Below are 18949 nucleotides of genomic sequence, written 5' to 3' on the forward strand. Positions count from 1 at the left end.
GGAAGCTAATGTGTGAAATCTCGCTCTGATTTCAAACTTTATCAAAGCAGGGAGAAGCTGCTAAACTCAAAGAGCTGTGCCAGGAGCATCCCGTTTATTAAGATACATCATTTAGGAGATAATTATGACATGTTATCCGAAAACAATGCCTCAAGTCATCCATTAGTTTTCCCCATGACAGCAATCACACCACAAATACTGACTCCACAGTACTACAACATTCAGCTCTACAACATTCTACATGGATGGAGTGCTATTTACATACACACTCATTTATAATGCAGTGACATAGCAGCAGAGTTCTCCATTATGGACATGCATGTACACACACTATCTAGCCCAGGCTTTACACAGTAGATCCTGTGGGTTTGTGGCAGTTGCATGGATATTTACTGGTTGTCAAAAATGTCATCTGAATGACACTTAACATGCTGGGCAGGTAGTGTGTGCTGCCTTGTGCCTGTCAGTGTGCTCTGCGACCAGCGAGAGACACAATAATGGCTACATGTGCTTCTGCAGATAAGTGCACTAGTATAAATTATACACTAGGGCACACCAGGCATCTGGTAGAACTATCTTGAATATATGATGAGCTAGTGATGATGGTGGTGCTGATCATGGTGGGCATCATGATGGGGATGACTCCTGTCTCACCAAATTTTTCTTGTTGTATGCTTAAAACTATGCATTTTAATTGTATCCTTCTAAACTCCAATTAAACTAGCCTTTTGTATAAAAAACACATGTCATCCATTTACAGTGCTTGAAAGTTAAGCCGACCAAATTAGGCTAATGTAAAATATTTTTAAACAAACCACTGAACACTGAACAATTATAGTGTGCATGGCAAAACTACGAGGAGAAAGTCACACTGCTGCGTCTTTGCAGTTTTTCTAAAGTTCACGTAAAGAAATCGTTAGTTTAAAAAAAAAAAACACTATCCAACAAGAGGCTTATTCCATCTGTGAAACATGGTGGTTATAGTATCTCAGCTTGGGCCTGTTTTGCTGCATCTCTGCCAGTAGGGCTTACCATAATTTACAATACAATAAATTCAGCATTATACCAGTGGATCCTAATGAAAAGAAAAATGTCAAGACATCTGTCTGTATCCTGGAAACTCACGAGAATGTCAGGCAGCAAGTCCATGACCACAAGATTAATGAATTTAACCTTAATAAAGTTGAAATGTTGGGGAAGCATCGAAAGCAGGGGATTAAGCAGACTCAAAGCTCTTCTGTACTGAAGAATTGGCTACATTTTTAAGACTGATTAAAAGTTACCGAAAACATTTAGTTGCTGTTCTTGCTGCACAAGGAGGTCACACTCACAAATACATGTAATGTTGGATCATTGTTCTAATGAGTCTAATGTTCCTTTTTCCTAATTCATCTGATTAGGTTCTTTTTTTTACTTTTGTCTACTTTCAGGACTTGAACATTCTGAAGGGTTTGTTTTCTGAATTTAACTCTGATTAAAAAAAGTACAATAAATTAGAATCAAAGAATTTCTTCTGTTTACTTACTGTCACATCAACATTAGGAATTTTTAATTGATTAATTTAGCTGAAGCTTAAAAAAAAAAGTCTGGAACTCCATACTCTGTGAGGTCTGCCTCCACCCTGATGTGTGAAAGTAGCTTATTGCACCTTCAATTAGAATTCTAGCAGTTTTGTTCACTCATTCAACCGTAAAAGCTTTAAGATTTATGATAAATTCCACCATTTAGATTTGAATGTATTTAAAGAAAGACCTCTGACCAACATAAAAAACAAAGCTGTATTTGTTCTGATCTGCTAGTGAAGCGTGCGTGTCATTTTCATTTAGGGCCACGTGTGTGTAAGACACTGTTTGGGCAGATTAAAGCTGATGAATAATTAAGGCGACTTAAGAAGCTTATTAAATAGAGGGCTACAGAGGAGGGAGAGCAACAGGAAACTGAGCCCCTAAGCCCCCATGAGACGCCCAGTGTTACTAGGAGCTAGTGCTACAAAGTCCCTTTGCTTTCTTTCATTTTTAAAACAAACATAATCCTTTTTCTCCAGGAAAAATAAAGATTAATAAAGAAAACACTTTTCTATGTGTCTATAAATATTTGTTTTTCCACAATCTCCATAGAAGTCAAATTGAAATATTGCCAACAAATACTAGTAAATAACATGAGTGTTCTAAATTAAAGCTCAATGAGTCACATAAAATATGACATTTGAAGTATGGTTAGAGTTACAGAGATGTGAAATATGAGGCGACACTTACTCTTGGCCTTTTCATTCTTGCGCGAGGGTCTCCAGCGGATGCAGGACTTGTGTTCATCCAGATAGAAGAACCGCACCAGTCCTTTGGAGCCGCCGCGGAGCTTCACCATCTGGGTCCCCATCTGCATGGAGCTCATACATTTCTCCACTGTAGGCAAGACAGACAAGAAAAGAAAAAAGGAAGAAAAGGTTTAAAAGTTGTCAGAAAGGAAAACTGCTTGAGTGCACACAGCAAAAAAATAAATAAAAAATAAAATGTGTATGCATGTGTGTGCATACTCCACATGTATTTATTCAAAAGACTGTGTGTATTTTCACAAGATTCCATCTGGCCTCTCATGCAGAGCACAGTTATTTACTTATACGCTCACATGAACGCACAGCATTGCAAAGCAAACACATTGGATATGCTTGTCACTGCCGACAGGGTTTTGCTTGTCCTGTGGGAGGAAGAGAAAGTGAGTGAAGATAGACGACAGCGAGAGGCAATTTCTTAACCAAAAGCCCTTTAACAAGATCTCTACTTCACACCTTAGAGTGTGACAGAACAACAGCAGCAATGATCAATAAAACCAAAAGCTCTGTTTAGATGTGAGGATTTGTATTGTGACCCAACAGGAATCCCTTTACACCTTCTAGGAATACACCAGTACCTAGAGACTGACTTTAATGAGTTGTGCTAAAATCCTCAGTGTTGATGGTCACATTGAAAATATGGACGGGACTGTATGAGCCTTTGTGATTATTTTGAAGTAGTATTTGAAAGTTCCTCCACAGGAAGCTAATGGTGCAGCCTGACATGTGTGGGCAGCCATGTGCCCCTGGGCTTCCACCCTGTGTGGCTGTATTATCAATTATCACATACTATCAAACACTTTCCCTGCAGCATGCACGAAATCAGGCCACATCAGCACGCACACATGTCTAAATATGGTTAGTAGATTTCTGACACACATGACATTCAACATGCCTGCTTTGTGAGTCAGGCTGCGTTCAAAGCTTTTTAAGGTGTTTCAAAAAAGATAATATATTCACTGAAAATGGCTCAACACACAAAATTGACACAATGTCAATTTACAACAACATCCTAATGTTAAAAAAACCAATGTGACTTTATTGTTTATTTATTTAAGAGTCTTGATTTATTATAGCACTGATCAGTAACACCTAGTTCACAAAAATAATAAACCTATATCAGACTTGGTCTCTCTTGGTCTTTAACCTGAATGCAACATATATACAGACATGCTGCATAAGTAGCACAAACCAGGCATAATAGATCGCTTTATTTGAGAATTGATTTGACCCGGCTGCTGTCTTACTACAGAGTGATCCCCAGGGTATTGTTAATGTAGTTCAGTGCCATTCTCTGCTTTTACATTCCCGCTAAGAAAAAAAAAATACTAACAAACTGCACAACTCCACAACATAATGCAACACTAGCAACATTAGCATTACAATAAACACAAGAATCATGCTCACTGATTAAATGTGCTGCTAATGAACCTCTCTACAGGTTAAAGAGTCTTAGCAGCCATAACAAGCTTAGATGTTTGAAATGACAGTTAAGAGAGGGACTACGCATCGCTATTAAACGGCATTGTACTGGTACCAAAAGGTTTCACATATTTCTGATGGATATATGTGAAAACAAAATATTAGGTGCCCCGTAATTGAACTTTGGGGAACGCCACACATCAAGTTGTCATTAGGTGCAATACTATGATGCTTAGTATCTTGAAAGGGTAACTTATTTTTTTAGCTGCTGGGGTATCAATAAAGCAAACAAACTGTATCTTTAAAGTAACACATTTAAGTAAGTAATCTACTGCAAAGAGTAAACTGTCATGTAATGTGGTGGAGCCAGTGGAGGTTAAGGTCAGATGGAGAAGAACTGACATGACCTTTGACTTAACCAGCAAACACAGAGGGGACAATCATCCTTTTTGGAAGGATCAATATTGTAGTTACCACTGTGCCCACAGAAAAAACCCTTCGTCACAGGATCCTATTGATCCCACATGCAGACTGGGTCACTCACACACATATACAAAATAAGCTCTTTACTAAACAGTGTGGATTAGACATTGCAAATCCAAAAATAGAATCATTCAGAGAAGTTGGAGTACAAATTTTGACAATCAAGGTGTTTCAAATACCCTGACACCAAAATGACCATTAACTAGCCTTCATTTCTTGTCTGATTCATTTTATAATGTATGTAATAATGAAATTACAAAACAACAGCCCATCAATGCATTGTGTGGTCTGTGGAGAAACGCGATCAATAACCACAAAGACCCTTTATGTTTTTACACTGGGTTATGTGCAACATTAATGCATCATAGCTATGGAGCAGCTTTTTATTGATTTCAGGAGAGGAGAGTTATTTCTGGGGCAGTTGCAGCCTGAAAAAAAAGGCTGGAAAAGAGCTAAGGATCTGCTCTCCCTCAGCTAGAGAGGGGGGCAGTAATCCATGAAATGACCTGCTGTCAGAGTTTGGTTGGCCTGAGAACATCCAGACTGTGCAGATGCTCAGGTCAGAATGGCACCATGCTTGACACTGAACTGAGTGCTTCATCCTTCTGTCAAATATCACCTGGACATACACAAGCTCAGTATCTCAGCATTGACATCCACAGCTCACACTGGATTCGAGAAAGAGAACCCCAAGGGCCTCTTGTATAAATATTACCACTAGAGGGTCTTCTAACAGAAATGAGTATATCTAAAACAAAAATACTGATCAGAAAATATCATTGCACTATATAAGGCCTAAGGTAGAGGACAATTTTATGGTAAACTAAGTCGCACACACCAACGAAGAAGAGGTCACACATGTAGGGCTGTAATCAAAGAAAGTCTTGGTCGACTGAAACCCTCAAATTTCGACTAAAAATCGACTAGTCGCGCGTGTGTTGCTCCTCTGCACAAGCGTGCTTCCTGATTACGGTGGGTATGTTGAAGCAAGAAAGTTTAACAAATTAAGTAACATAAAGACTACAAAGACTAGTAAATTATTTGCTTATTATTACATCGTTTTGTCTTGATTATTTTGCGCTGAAATTAATCACACACTGAGTCTGTCTGTCGGCTCTGACAGCATTTGATTCACGTGCATCTGTGCAATATCACAGATTTCTGAAAAATATACCCTCATCTAGTGATATCAGCACAAAACCTGTGGAGGAATATTTAGACAATTTTTTGTCTATTTCCATTATATGTCTCTGACATGGTAGAGGAGGACTGACTTAAATGACGGGGTCAAAACTAAATAAATATTCAGCAAGGGCTGGTACTCTGTCTCTAGTGGGTCGGGCTAAACCAAAGTAATCCGAAGGTACAACAAACATTAGTTTTCCCTCACTGAGATAAAAAGCATGTATATGTGACATGCACTATGCCCAACGTGTGTTTCCACATCACTTACAAACAATTCAAATCTCATAAAGCACTTCTCAACATCACAGCTTAAACAAATTGACACTGTTGAGTGATGAAGTGAATTCCGCTAACAAAGGAGACAGAGCCACCACATCCAGGCAGATCAAGCTGATTTTTCTGCTCCACAAAATCTTGTGACAGACAGAACTAAACCGACTGATGGTCAGATATGAAAATGTAAAAAAAACTCCACAAAGCAAACCTTAAGTTATTACTAATAAGCGGTAATTATTCCAGAATGACCTCTCAACTGTCAAAAATAAAATCATTCTCATTTTTTCCATGTCACCAAAAATTTGGTTAATCATCACGATAAAGTGAATATTTTCATGCACACTGAAAGGTAAACTTCACTTTAGCAGTACGCTTTTTACTCACATGTACAATTTTACTTTCAATCACAAGCACTTTTTTTTTATAAAAGAGGTTACTGGCCAGTTATCAGTCCTTTCCACACCGTAATGGTTGACATCACCACTGCAGCAAGGAGCTAAAGCCAATCAGAGTGCAACCAAAGAGACTTGTTTCAGTAGAAACACAGTCTTCTTTGTGGCAGCCTCGAACACAATTAACTTACGGATGAAAGGGCAGCAAAGCAGGCCACGCTCTGCTCACATCCCCAGCCAGTCGGCTAAAAACAGAATGTGTTTGCTCATGTGCTACTTTTGCGTGGGAAACCCCTTGGGAAGTCATCTTAATCTTTAAAACATCTTCCCGCTACACTTGGCCAAGGAGAACTCATGGACGCTTCGTGGGCTTAAGAGGGGAGTAAACGGGGGGGGGGGGGGGGGGGGGGTCAAACACTGTGCGCTGCTGCAACAACCAGCCAGTGTAATGCACTGCAAGAGAAGCAACACAAAAATCACCATTTCATACTGAATTCACTGAAAGACACGACACACAGCAAACAAAACGCTCAGACCGTTTAGCAGTAAGTGGTGGAAAAATGCATTTGAGCCGTTTTTGCCCATTAGAAAGGTTAGTCACAGCCTATGGAAGGCTGATTAAGCATGGATAATGTAGGCTGCAGTAATCAATTAACCATCAGTCCAGTGGTTTGGGACATGAGGGTCCAGGAGGTGGTGAATTCTTCCTGTCCTGTCTATAGAGCATTTAAAAGGGACAGAGAACTGATGATATCAAGTATAAACTAATGTTCACTAAGCAAAATAAATTCATAATGGACTATTAGAGCCATTTTTTTAGAACTAGAAATGCTATTCCCTATAATCTGTCAACAGCATAGAGACAACATCAAGATGAAAGCACAAAGCACATAAAGCACAAAAATGAATTTGCTACTCTACCATAAACATTATACAGTCTTGGCCACATGTCCTTGTGGAGGCATAATACCTACTTAACCCTGGAACCTGGAAATCCAAATTCCATATGAAACACACTTAAAATTTAGCAATCAGAATCATATCTAGAAATGTGAGCTGAATCTGTATCAGCTAGAGGGGATGACAATCTTTTTTACTGTTCCCGATTGTTTGACAAATCTTTTGAACAAACTGTTCAGAGAACACAGACAGCAGGAGCAGCACACATGTACAACAGCATGTAGAGGTGGAAAGAAACAAAAGTGGAGCACGAGACACACAGACAATCTGTACACTCTTTATCTGTGGGGGTCTGGGTTTGTTGCCATAGTTACTTCGTCAAATTTTAAGTGTGTGTATGTGGATGTGGAGAAAAAACCTATTGTGGAGAAACGCTGGATGTTCAAAAGCCTGAAAACAATCTCAGATCTGTTCGGGAGGGCTTAATTAATGAGAGCACAGCAGCCTTATCAAGAGTGACAGCTAAACAAACCCCCCCCCCCATTTATCCACCTGAAAATGATGATGTTAAGGAAAATCTGCTGACAGATTTTTGAAATATTCCTTCATTTATTTCCAAACCACTTTGTCCAATTTGAGTTCAGAACAGCAATAGCAGAAGATATATCCATGTTTGCATTAAATCTGCCTGATTAGGTTCTTTCATGTTTATATAAACATCTCATTAGTCCACATTTAACTCGGTTTAATTCTACAGCTGTTTTCCTATGTCTATTCCGTGACATCATCTGAAGTAAGAAAAATTATATTTTGAAGCAGCAGTTGAATGGTCTTAAAAGTTGATCACACCTCTTTCTGGGTGGACCAAGCTGTCCAAGTAATGTAACCTACTTCAATACTACAGTAGTTAACAGGCATTAGCGGTCCAGCTGGAGGCCACAGCTGTTGCTTTAAAGAGGTTAAATCAAGAGGCAGACAACAGGTGACGGCCAAGGTAATAGTTTTTCCTCCAAAACAGAGCTGATGCCCAGTAAGATGCGTGTGTGTCACCTCACTGACGTGATTTGAGTGGCTTGCTGACCTGCTGCCACAGTCACAATGTGGGCCAGGGAGGTGGAGTTAGCTACTCTCCTCTGTCAGGGCAGTAGGTTAAGCTCGGGGGATTGTCTAGAGGCCATATGTTGCAGCCACACCACCCAACAAAGAAACATACACAGGTGATTCCACAGTGCAGATGGCCAATGTGCTGACACTGAAGCAGCAAGCATAATGAAGGCTGACACGATCAGAGTGTAAAAAGTAAACACATGCTGCTATAATAGCAGGATAGAAAAATACTAACAGTAACTGCTGAGATGTTCTTGACCAAGGCAATAAACCACTGTCCAGCTAGGATGGATGAACTAGACATCAACAAAATGTCGATCCCTGTGAAAACCACAATGCCTAATGATCTTTTAAAAACTGTAAGTTGATGGCTTGCAAATCAAGTAGAATCAAGGAAATATGAAGTCCGATCAATGGTACCACAATTCTCTATTTAGGGCCAAAACTGAATCTAGTGGTTGTGTTTTCTTAACTGTTAACTAAACAAGGATTGTTTCTTTCAGCTTTTATATCAGAATTCCAACTTTATTATATGTCACTGAGCTTACCCATGTAGCCAAGCCGCCACTTGGAAAAGGCCACAATGCTGGTGCCTATCCAGAAAAACTCCTCCACCACACGGGACAGGGAGGGCTGTTGCTGCTCGCTCTTACACTGCATCACCTCCTGCTGTTTGTCTTTATCTTCCTCTGTGGTGAAAGCCCCTCTAATCGGAGGTCCAGGCTTGTCTCCGGTGGCTGCTGCAGTAGCGGAATGCATCAAGGCTGACGACATTGTGCCAATGGGGAAGAAGTTGGTTTTCTTGGATGTGTTCATTTTGAATCACAGTGATGTTCACAGTGATGAGTATATGCAAATTTACAAAGGCTAGGTACACAAGACAGGTGCCCTCCTCAAGTTCTTTGGAGTAAGATCCTTTTAAGGAGATTCTTTTTCTTCAACTTCTTTAAAAAAAAATACTATAACTTGCTTTTCTTTCTGAGTTTAAAGTTTAGCAAAAAAATCCTCTCAATCTCCAAAACGTATCAACAGTTGGTCAATAATCTTGCCAAGGTTATTGCTGCTCCAAACCTGCTTATTGCAGTCCCATCTCTTCAATATTCTTTCCTTCACAAAGACTGAAGAAATGAGGCAGTATGTTTTCAAAGCTACAATTTGTCTTCATGCTGTGCCATCATTTCTTCATTTCTTCCCCAGCCTGCATTCATCTGGAGTTTTATGAGAGAGACACTGCAGCCGCTGTGATGGAACGCATAAAAGGCATGAAAGCACACAACACACACCGGTAACTCTGCAACATGTGTTGGGCGGGCAGAAGTCCTAAATCCCTAGGAAGCAGTAATCCTGTTCGAGGAGATTTACTAAATGTGTAGAGTGAAATGCAATGACCCGCTGAAAAAAACGAGAGAAAGGACAATAGGGCATGACGGACCCCTGATGATGGGGCTTTTGTTTTTTGCTCCAACTACTCTGATATCAGCGTTTCCTCCAGGAGTCTACACAGAGCGAGGTCTGATGTTCTCACACCTGTCCATGAAACAGCTCCTCACTTACCAATCCTTGTATCAACCAGTCTTTTTGGCACTTTTACTGAGGTCCTGCTTTATTTTCATAAAATGTACTCTGTCTGCCAAAACTACATGTCAACCATACCTCCCTAACAGTAAAAACTGTGGAGTGAAAGAGGGCAGCTTCATGCCTAGACCCCTGTCCAGCAGTCTAAGCACGTTGAGCAGTGTCAAACAGTGTCAGACCTCTACTTGCCAAAACAGATGCCTGGTACTGAATATGAAACACTTCATTTACAAAGCTGAAACAATTCATCTGCACAAGTCTGCCCTGTTGAAGTTTGTTTTAGCTATCTGGGTATGGTAACTCAGTAAGAGATATCACATTGATTGGCCATTAAGCTTAGGCTGGCAACACACTGGACAGTTTTGTGGCTGACTGCCCTTCCACCACAACTGTCGAGGTGCAGCGCATGGATGTGTAGATTGTTGCAGCTGAATATTTTGTATAGAAAAACAATAAAAAGTTTACCGCTCATGAAAGAGTCAGTGACTCCAAAATCTTGTAAATATAAGACATGTTCAATATTTATGACTCCTGATGCTTTCTCTGACAGAACACCTGCAAAAGCACAATGAGAGCAGGCAGATGAACAACAAACAACAAGAAAAGAAGAACATGTCCCAAACGCATGGCAACAACAAACATAAGTGGTTTTATAGCAGTTTTATAATGTCTAAGTAACACATATTATCTGAGTAAAATATACTATAAATAAGGACAACAAGAAAAAAGAGTGGGCAGAAAATGTGGATTTCACAAACATAATTAAGTTAGTGCTAACAAAGTAGTTGTAAATTTTAGCATCTACTGTTAAGCGTGGCACCAAGAAGTTTGTGATACTGAAGGTGAAGACAAGGACCAAATCATCTGAAACTTTAGCTTATGTCTCCACAAACAGGAAGAAAAGCAGCTATGAAGAAAATTCTGTTCTTACTACAGCAACATCTGCAACTGCTCTTCAGTAGAACACCTTTCACACACAAGGATATAAAGACATAACCCTTCTAATATGTATCAGAAGGAGTATCACAAGATAAAAACTGCGTACAGGTTTAGGGAGTCCAAAAGACTGAGATTGAAAGCCATGCAGCGGCAGATGTCACAGTACACACACTGAACAGACACATTCACAATCAGCGATTTTCTGCTCTACAGAATCAGTATCATCTCTGAGAAATGAGACAGTCTGACACAGACGTGAGCCAACTTCATGCCAGCTGGAGTGAAACACTGAATCTGCAGTACTAACTCAACTTTTAGGAGTTATTTTTAATCTGGTAAAAAAGCAATTCCAAACAGAAAACACTGATCCAAATAGCTCTCAATTGATTTGAAGCTACTCATGTACGCATACTATAGAATGGCTGATTGAAGTGGCACACTGGGAAACCAATTATCATGCATTAAACATTATCAGTTAGATAACACTGGTCATTTTTGTTTTTTTGGATTAAAGAAAAATTTGAGTCAACCTGGCGACTGCTAAATCCTCCCGCACAGACCTAAAACAGACTTCCATATTTTTACAATCCCTGAATGAGACCAATGGAATTACTATGCCATCAAGTAAACAGTAACATCAAAATGCAACTGATGTATGTACATAATGAAGCTAATACCATCTTCTGATGTGTGCTGTGATATCAACCGTTTGAATGAGGAAACCATCAGACAGCTTCTAAGGTAACATTAATATGTAACTGACAGAAACCATCTCTGGGACAAACTTACAATCAAAACAGCAGGTTATTCTTTAAAACCTGACGGGGTGCTTCTATTTTAACTGGCGCAGCTTTCATTGACTTTACGGTAGGAATGGAAATGCTATTTGTCATGTTATAGAGAGGTGGATATGTAGCAAAGTATTGTTCAAGTTAAGTAAATTAAAAAAAACTTTGTCTGAAGTGCTAGTATTTCCAGCATGAGATGAACATACAGGAAAACAAATATTATGGTGAACATTATAAGTAACAAACACACACCCCCTGCTTTCTTATTTGCAACCCTACTTTTATGTAATTAATGAAAGAACATTCTACAGTTCTGTTTTATGTGACAAAACTATTGTTAAAGTTTTTGAATCGTACTGGATTGTACCGTTTGGTTCCATGCATCCATCCAAGCACATATGCAATATATTCATCCCTTTGCTTTCTCTAACTGGACCTTTGAATACCCCTGATCTATACTCAACTCAGGCATAGTTTTTACAAAACTTTAACTTTGCTGTGCACGCAAGAATAAACGAAACAGACATCTGATTTGATTATGGACAGAAGAATTCTAATAAAACCATGTTGACATAATGACATAAAAACACTGTTTTTACCAAACAGAAAATTGTTAATTGCTTTTCTGATCTGAATGTAAATTAAATATAAACTCCAGCTTGTAGCTTTATTTGCACATTTAGTATTATCTCTCAGTGATAATGACAATGAACGATATGTATTTTGTCACAAAGAACAACATTTATGTAGGATAGCCACTGACCTCCATAACCTACAAGCCGTTTCACATCAGCAAGCAGATACAACCACAGGGTCCAGGGACCATGTCATGCTGCAGATGTGTCAGCACCTCAGCAGAATTTATTTCTGACTAAAATAAATAACTAAAACCTTTACATTCTTCCCCCGATCACCACAAACAACTGTGATCAGCCCACTGGCCAAAGCTTAAAGCACTTCCAATTTAGGATGTTGTTCACAGCGAAACTGTTAAACCCTGATTTACCTTCCCACTGTGTTATCTATAATTAAACAGAGTGCCTGGCCTAAAAATGAAGCAAGTAATCCATGTGGCCCGTGTGGCCCCTGTCTGTGTCAGCATAGAGGGCTGCGGTGAACGGGACTCGGTCTATATACCCTGACGCATTCATTACTCCAATTTGCCCACCGCCGTGTACCCATTAAATGAATCATCGGCATGGTCTGTTCAATAAGACATGCATCTAAACACTAATCACATAAACAGCGCGTTATGTCTACAACAAAAGCGACCAGAAAAAATGGAAAATATACATAAAATAATAGTGTAATTTCACAGTCACACGATATGAGGACTCAAACAAGAGGAGTCTGAACGGGGTCTGGAATATGGCGCCTCTATTCAGACATGTACTAGTCTGCGTTACTCTTTAAAAAGGAACTCACCGTGGCTTCGGTTCTTGACTCTTTTCGCATTTCTGCCTTGCAGACATTTTGAAACGCTGTTTACAGACAATAAATTGGGTTTATGGTTTACTCTTTTGCGCACCTTGGACCAGGAGGCATAAATATAAACTTTTGACGACTTCTCTTTTTGATACCAAAGATAAGCAGAGTCGTGAAAGTTAGCAATTTGTGGCATAACAGCTGGTGGGGTCTCATTAAAACACCGAAGAAAACCTGTTTTAGAGCAGGCCCACAGTTACAAACGTAATCAAATCAATAAATATTAATGTAGGGAGACCGTTTGGCTGATAAATATCCACACGTCGGCAACGCGTCAAACGCTTGAAAATAACACCGGAAGTCATTATTCTCGTAGCTCAGGCACGTGCACACCTGTGTTGCATCCAGGTACACACAAGAATGTGGGAAATGTGAAGACTACAATCTATTGTTATTACTTTGTTTAACCCTCACTGGTAGTGCACTTTGCTTTCAATCTTCTTAGTTACTCCAAGAATTCTGTAATACTGTTTCTACAAACAGTATTACAGAATTATACTTCTTGGTTTATTGTGAGTAAATTAAATACATTTAATGTTACTGAGTAATGCAGAATGGGATAAATAGCTTAAGCATTCAAATACCAGTGAAAATTTGCTTATAATGACTGGTAAAATTTAGGTGATGTTTTTAAGCATGCATATTTAACCCATAGGTGGAGTTCTGAGGGTCGGTAACTATATCAAAATTCAATAGTTTGTCTAGGTTACATCATATATTGTGTCATAGGATATAATATCAAAAGGTCTGGAAAGGTCTGCACATTTCACTTTAAAATCAGCTTTAACTCATTTTTGTCATTTTAAATATAAGACACACTAGTTTGTATTTGTAAACTACAACTCCCAAGAGACACTGATAAGTGTTACACTTATGTAACACTTATGTGTAATGCTAATTTTATAGGTCAGGTGAATGTTTCAATACTGCAATTTATCAAAGCCAGACAGTAAGTTCATCTTCGGCATTCCAGAGTACCTTCATTACATAAACATGCTCATAGTCCTGCCTAAATTCACAGTATAATACAAGATGGTGTTAGAACTTAAGACTATAAATTAGTTCATAACCTTCAACAACAAGTCGAACGTATGCCCATTAGGTGTAAGTAGGCTACTGCAAAGTAGGCCAAAGCCCAGGTGGCTAATTTTACTGGAAGAAATGTCTCCTTACATTGTGTTCCTCTATGTGATAGTAATAGCTGCCTCTGGAGTCAAGCAGCCACCAAGAGGGTGCTGGCACTTCACCACAAGAGTGGACACACTGGTGACCTTCGAGTCTGATTACCACTGACAAGCAGAAGGGATGCTCCCTGGGGGATTCAGGGACCTGCATTGTGTCATTTTTATACAGTACATGCAGTTTGCTGAGAGAAACCTGTGTACTGTGTGTGTGTGTGGCGGCTGTGCGCTAGCCGTGGTTCTGAAAACTGCTTCTGAGTCACATTTCATGTAGTTTTTATGAACAAAATGAAAGGGAAGTGCAAAAAACGATCACACAAAATACGCTTGCTCCTCTCTAAGGCTAAGTCTTCATTGTGACATTTCTGAGAACAGCTGTTGTTTCAGAGCACAGCTGTTTTATTTTTAGCAGTGCCACAGGCTACATGTGTGTCTACAAAACAAGTGAAAGCAGAAAAAAATGGAATCACTTCAGTCTTATCACAGAGCATGTGCACACTGAGGTGATAAGGAACTGAAGTATTTTGTATCAGTCTGCATGCTAATCAATCAGATATCTGTTGTTTTTTCTGTTGGGCCGCTGAACTCCCTAATTAGGATTACATCACATGTTACCTTGTTTCCTTGATTCAATATTAATTGATCCTTATTAGGGATGAATGATTAATGGATTTCAAAATCAAACTGCTAAATTGGATTCAGGGTTCTTTTTTATTGGAATTTTATAGCTTTTTCTTTTTTTTTTTTACTACGACTCTTGTCTATTGAACCAGAACTTGAGTTATCATTAAGCCATTCATGTGTAAGATTTTAAACATCCACTTAGGCTAGTATCCATAAGCTTCATTTTTAGGTTTAGGTAACTTAAAATACATTTTACAAGGTTTTCCCATCCCTCTCAGCTTCTTTTGGCTGTCATGATTACAGCTCCTGTGATGAGCAACACCATAGGTGGCACATAACATGGTAGAAGCCATGTTATGTGCCACCTATGGTGGTTACAGATCTTAGTTCTGTAATGTTTCTTACTATCACAAAGTTACTTTGTTAAGTTCTCTGCCGCAGCCGCTTTAATGCAGTCAACCGATGTCTACAGGTTGATTTACTAATCTAGTCTAATCTGGTCCATCAACAATGCAAATGTTCAAAAGTTCTGTCATTTGTATAGCCTCAGTAACGTTTTATGGATGCTGTTATATTGACTTAACATCTGCTTCATGAAAGTGGAAAGGCTTTCCCAGTCAGAGCTAGAATAGATGGAAGACAAAAGAAACTTCCTGCAAAAATTACGAAGCCACTCAGGAAATAGAACAAAAGTAAAAAAAAAAAAAAAGTCAATTTCAGCCTGGACTTTATACTGTTGGATATAACATGACCTGGATGAATGAGAGTCTTCACGGACACTTCCTGTTTATTGTGACGTGCTGTTTCTGTATTCCTGTACTGTAAAAGAATCTAGACATTGCTGGTGCACAATTATTTCTGGGATAGCTCTATAAACACATAGAGGTGAGGCTGTAGAAACATGCAGGACGTTCCATTTTCAAGGACTGAAATATTGACCTCATGAGGACGGGCTGCAGTCTGCAAGAAATAGTACATTGGTGATTATTTTAATGAAAGTATAAGACAATTCACTGCCTCACAAAAGATAATCTGTCTGTATGCACAAAATCATACCTTTAAAATTACTCAGACACAGGGTTGATAGTTCACATTACCTGCTTGAAGCTGTATTTAGGTCCAAACTCCATTATGTAAGTGCTTTGAAGAAACGTTTCTTTGAACAGAACAATTCTCCAGTCAAGTATAATAATTTCCCCCTATTCTTGTTTGTCTAGTAATATAAGACAAATCATACATACACTCATACACAATCAAACATGATTGATGTTTGATTGATGATTTTTTTCCACAGCTGGTTGGCACCTTGTGGTCAGTTAAGTATAGATTTTATCCTCCTTAATTCAATATGTAAAGGTGGTTAAAATCCCAGGAAAAAAGCCAAAGTGCTATAACAGAGTGAGTATGTAACTGACTGGAAGACTAATATGGAAAGGAGAATAAATTACATTATAATGAGAACAGACAATGGTTTATATTCTGCAAATGATGGAGTGGAGCTGCAGCGTTCAGGAACTGCCCCGGGTAGTACAATGTGTGAGAATTCACTTAATGATGCTTCATGTTATACCTCTACAATGACCCTGCTTTGTTCTGTCATTTAGTCTGCCGTTGGGTTCCCGCAGGCTTTGAAATGCCTCCTAAGTTGCATATCAAAAAAAGGGAGAAGAAATAATGAACTATAATAATGAGAGAGCTTTTGTACAGGACTGAAGAAAGAGAGAGTCCGTGATACACAGCACACATAGATATCCACATTTTTAGATGTAATGAGGGGGGGAACCAGGCAAGAACCACAATTCACACTGAGACTCCAATTCAAGGTGAAAGCCTGACCACAAAGATGCATTGATAGTCACATGAGATTTACCTCTCACAAAAAAAGTTCCCCGACCAAAAAGACGGAAAGAGGAGAAAGCGGTATGGAGCAGTGTGAGTGTGTGTGAGTGAGAGAGAGAGACAGCAATCAACTCCCTCTTGGCAGCTATAAATAACAGAAACAGGATATTACATCAAGCTGTGCATGGGCACAGGACATATTAAAGCCAGACCAGCCTCGTCAGTGGAGTTTATAATGCCCTTGTGCACTTAGCATTATTACTGCTTATTGCATGAAAGGTTTCAAGCAGTCAGTGTGCCGCCGTAATTCAAAGGGCATACGCAGGAAGCACTAACGTGCCTTTTTATAATGTGGCAACACAAGCTATGAGGTCTTGCAGTCATTGAGTGGACCATGAACTCCTCTGTATATGAGTGTTCTAGGGACATCTGTCCGACAGTTTCCATTTCCAAAATTCATTTCTAGCAGAATAAAAAGTGTTGGACATACAACCAAATGATCAAACAGTTCTCATATTTCAAAGTGGCAAAGTTGGTGTGTGTTTAGACTGACTCACACTACAGTGCATGGATGCACTAATTCATTTGATAGAACTATTCTGGTGTCTCAGTGTGCGCACGTGTCCTCACACTCACAGTGATGTGCTAATTAAAAACATACAGATTCACACTCCAGAACGTCCCAGCTATCACTTGTCTGCAGTTTATCTCTGGTTTCATTGGTTCAGTTTACAGTTCAGAATTATTTCACGCAGTCACAGTGTTGCAAAGAAGCATCCCTCTTACACATCCATGTGTGTGTGTGTGTGTGTGTGTGTTTGTGTGTGTGTACAGTACACACTCCACCCACATCCCCTCAGTGTGGATTAGGACTTCCATGAGCCAACATGCATTATACACAAACAAGAGGGGACACTTCTGCTGCCCACACTTGAACAAGAAAAGAGAGGCTCCGTCCTGCCTCCTCCTTTAATTCTTATCCTCAGTGCCAGGTTCACATGAAGCAACAACAACCTCTATTTACCATCCGTTTATAGAAGGAGCCAACATGAGATGAGATGGCAAGAAAATGCTTGAAGGATTAAAATAGATGACAAAAGCAACACAGTCCTTTACAGCAATCTGATGACAATACCTGTTTTTAATATGATTGGATCATTTCTGCTGCTGAGCTCACAGTCTCAGACAACATGTGTCTCAGACTTGCTCAGGAAACAATGCATTGCAAAGCTGCACAAAGCGTATTAGATAATGGTAAATTGTGGTCACAAAGAGATTCACAAGGTCAGCAACAAGGATGTGGTAATGCCGCAGTGATTGATTAGTATTAAGGGGCCCGAAGAGAGCCCCTCACCATTACATCAACAGTATGGATCCCACATTTACAGAAATCCCAATGATTTATAACAAGGTATCTGTCCAACAACACAGCCTATTTGCAGGGCTGCTGCATATTAGATCAGCTGACTAACTACAATGTCCTTTGTTCTGAACACACGCCATAACCTTAGATCCCATAAGGCTCTGAAGGAAGATCAGTACACATACATTTCCTAAAAATCTGACAGCCAATAATAATCAGTGACATGAAGTGTCTGCGACAACAAGAAGCAGTATTTGATAAATACATCTTCCACACAAAGACAGTGAAAATCGCCTACTAGCTGCTACTTTAAGAGTGGTCAGCAGCTTGTTTTGTTGATCGAATTTGCTGAAGTCATAGACTGCAACTGTGGTATATCCAATCAGGTGACAAGGATTCTTTTGAACTGACCTGCTCAATAAATGATTCAAATTTGTTACCTCATGTCTGTGTACCTTATGTTCCATTTCAGCTCAGTGTGACAGTTTCTGTTTCCATTTGTACAGGTGAATACAACAGCACTTGACTTCGCATTAACTTCTTAACAACATTTATTCTGAAGCCATCTTAAAATTGACTCTACAAACAGGACCATCATCACCAGGAAACATAACGTAACGCTCACATTTTCATGTCTTGGAAACAACCACCGTGTTGTTGAGTAGTGGACTCATCATCATCAAGGTAGTCAAAAATGAGTTTTGTTTTGAACATTGTTTTTTATGTGCTCTTAACGTTTTCTTCGCCTAACTATAACCAGTTGTGTTTAATGCCTAACCCCTGACTATGAAACATAGCCACAACAGAAGCAAAATATAACAGAGTGAATGTGCAAATGACGTTTGCACCTAATGCGCCTATTGCACCTGATAAGGATAGGAGAGGGGGAACCTTCGTAACCCTGCCTCCTAGATGATAGTCGACAGCAGGGTTTTTGCCACTAACAACCTTCCGAGGCTCACTTGGTATATATATCAGTCCAATAAAGAAGTGACTCCAGCAAAATCCCCTCCAGATATGCCGTTACTCTCCATTACTGACCAAATACAAAAGCAATATTT

At 39.4% G+C, this 18949-nt stretch overlaps 1 protein-coding gene across 5 annotated transcripts in view; it reads right to left on the minus strand.

The window, feature by feature from the left end:
* The window catches only part of plch2a (phospholipase C, eta 2a), a 153391-nt gene that overhangs the window by 27333 nt on the left and 107109 nt on the right, over positions 1–18949 (minus strand). For all 5 annotated transcript variants that reach the window (XM_028411033.1, XM_028411034.1, XM_028411035.1 and 2 more), the window contains one exon: positions 2256–2402. In XM_028411033.1, coding sequence (XP_028266834.1) covers positions 2256–2402 — 147 coding nt within the window. The remainder of the gene's footprint in view (positions 1–2255; positions 2403–18949) is intronic.

The sequence above is a fragment of the Parambassis ranga genome, chromosome 7 (assembly GCF_900634625.1).
Source record: "Parambassis ranga chromosome 7, fParRan2.1, whole genome shotgun sequence".
Classification (NCBI taxonomy): domain Eukaryota; kingdom Metazoa; phylum Chordata; class Actinopteri; family Ambassidae; genus Parambassis; species Parambassis ranga.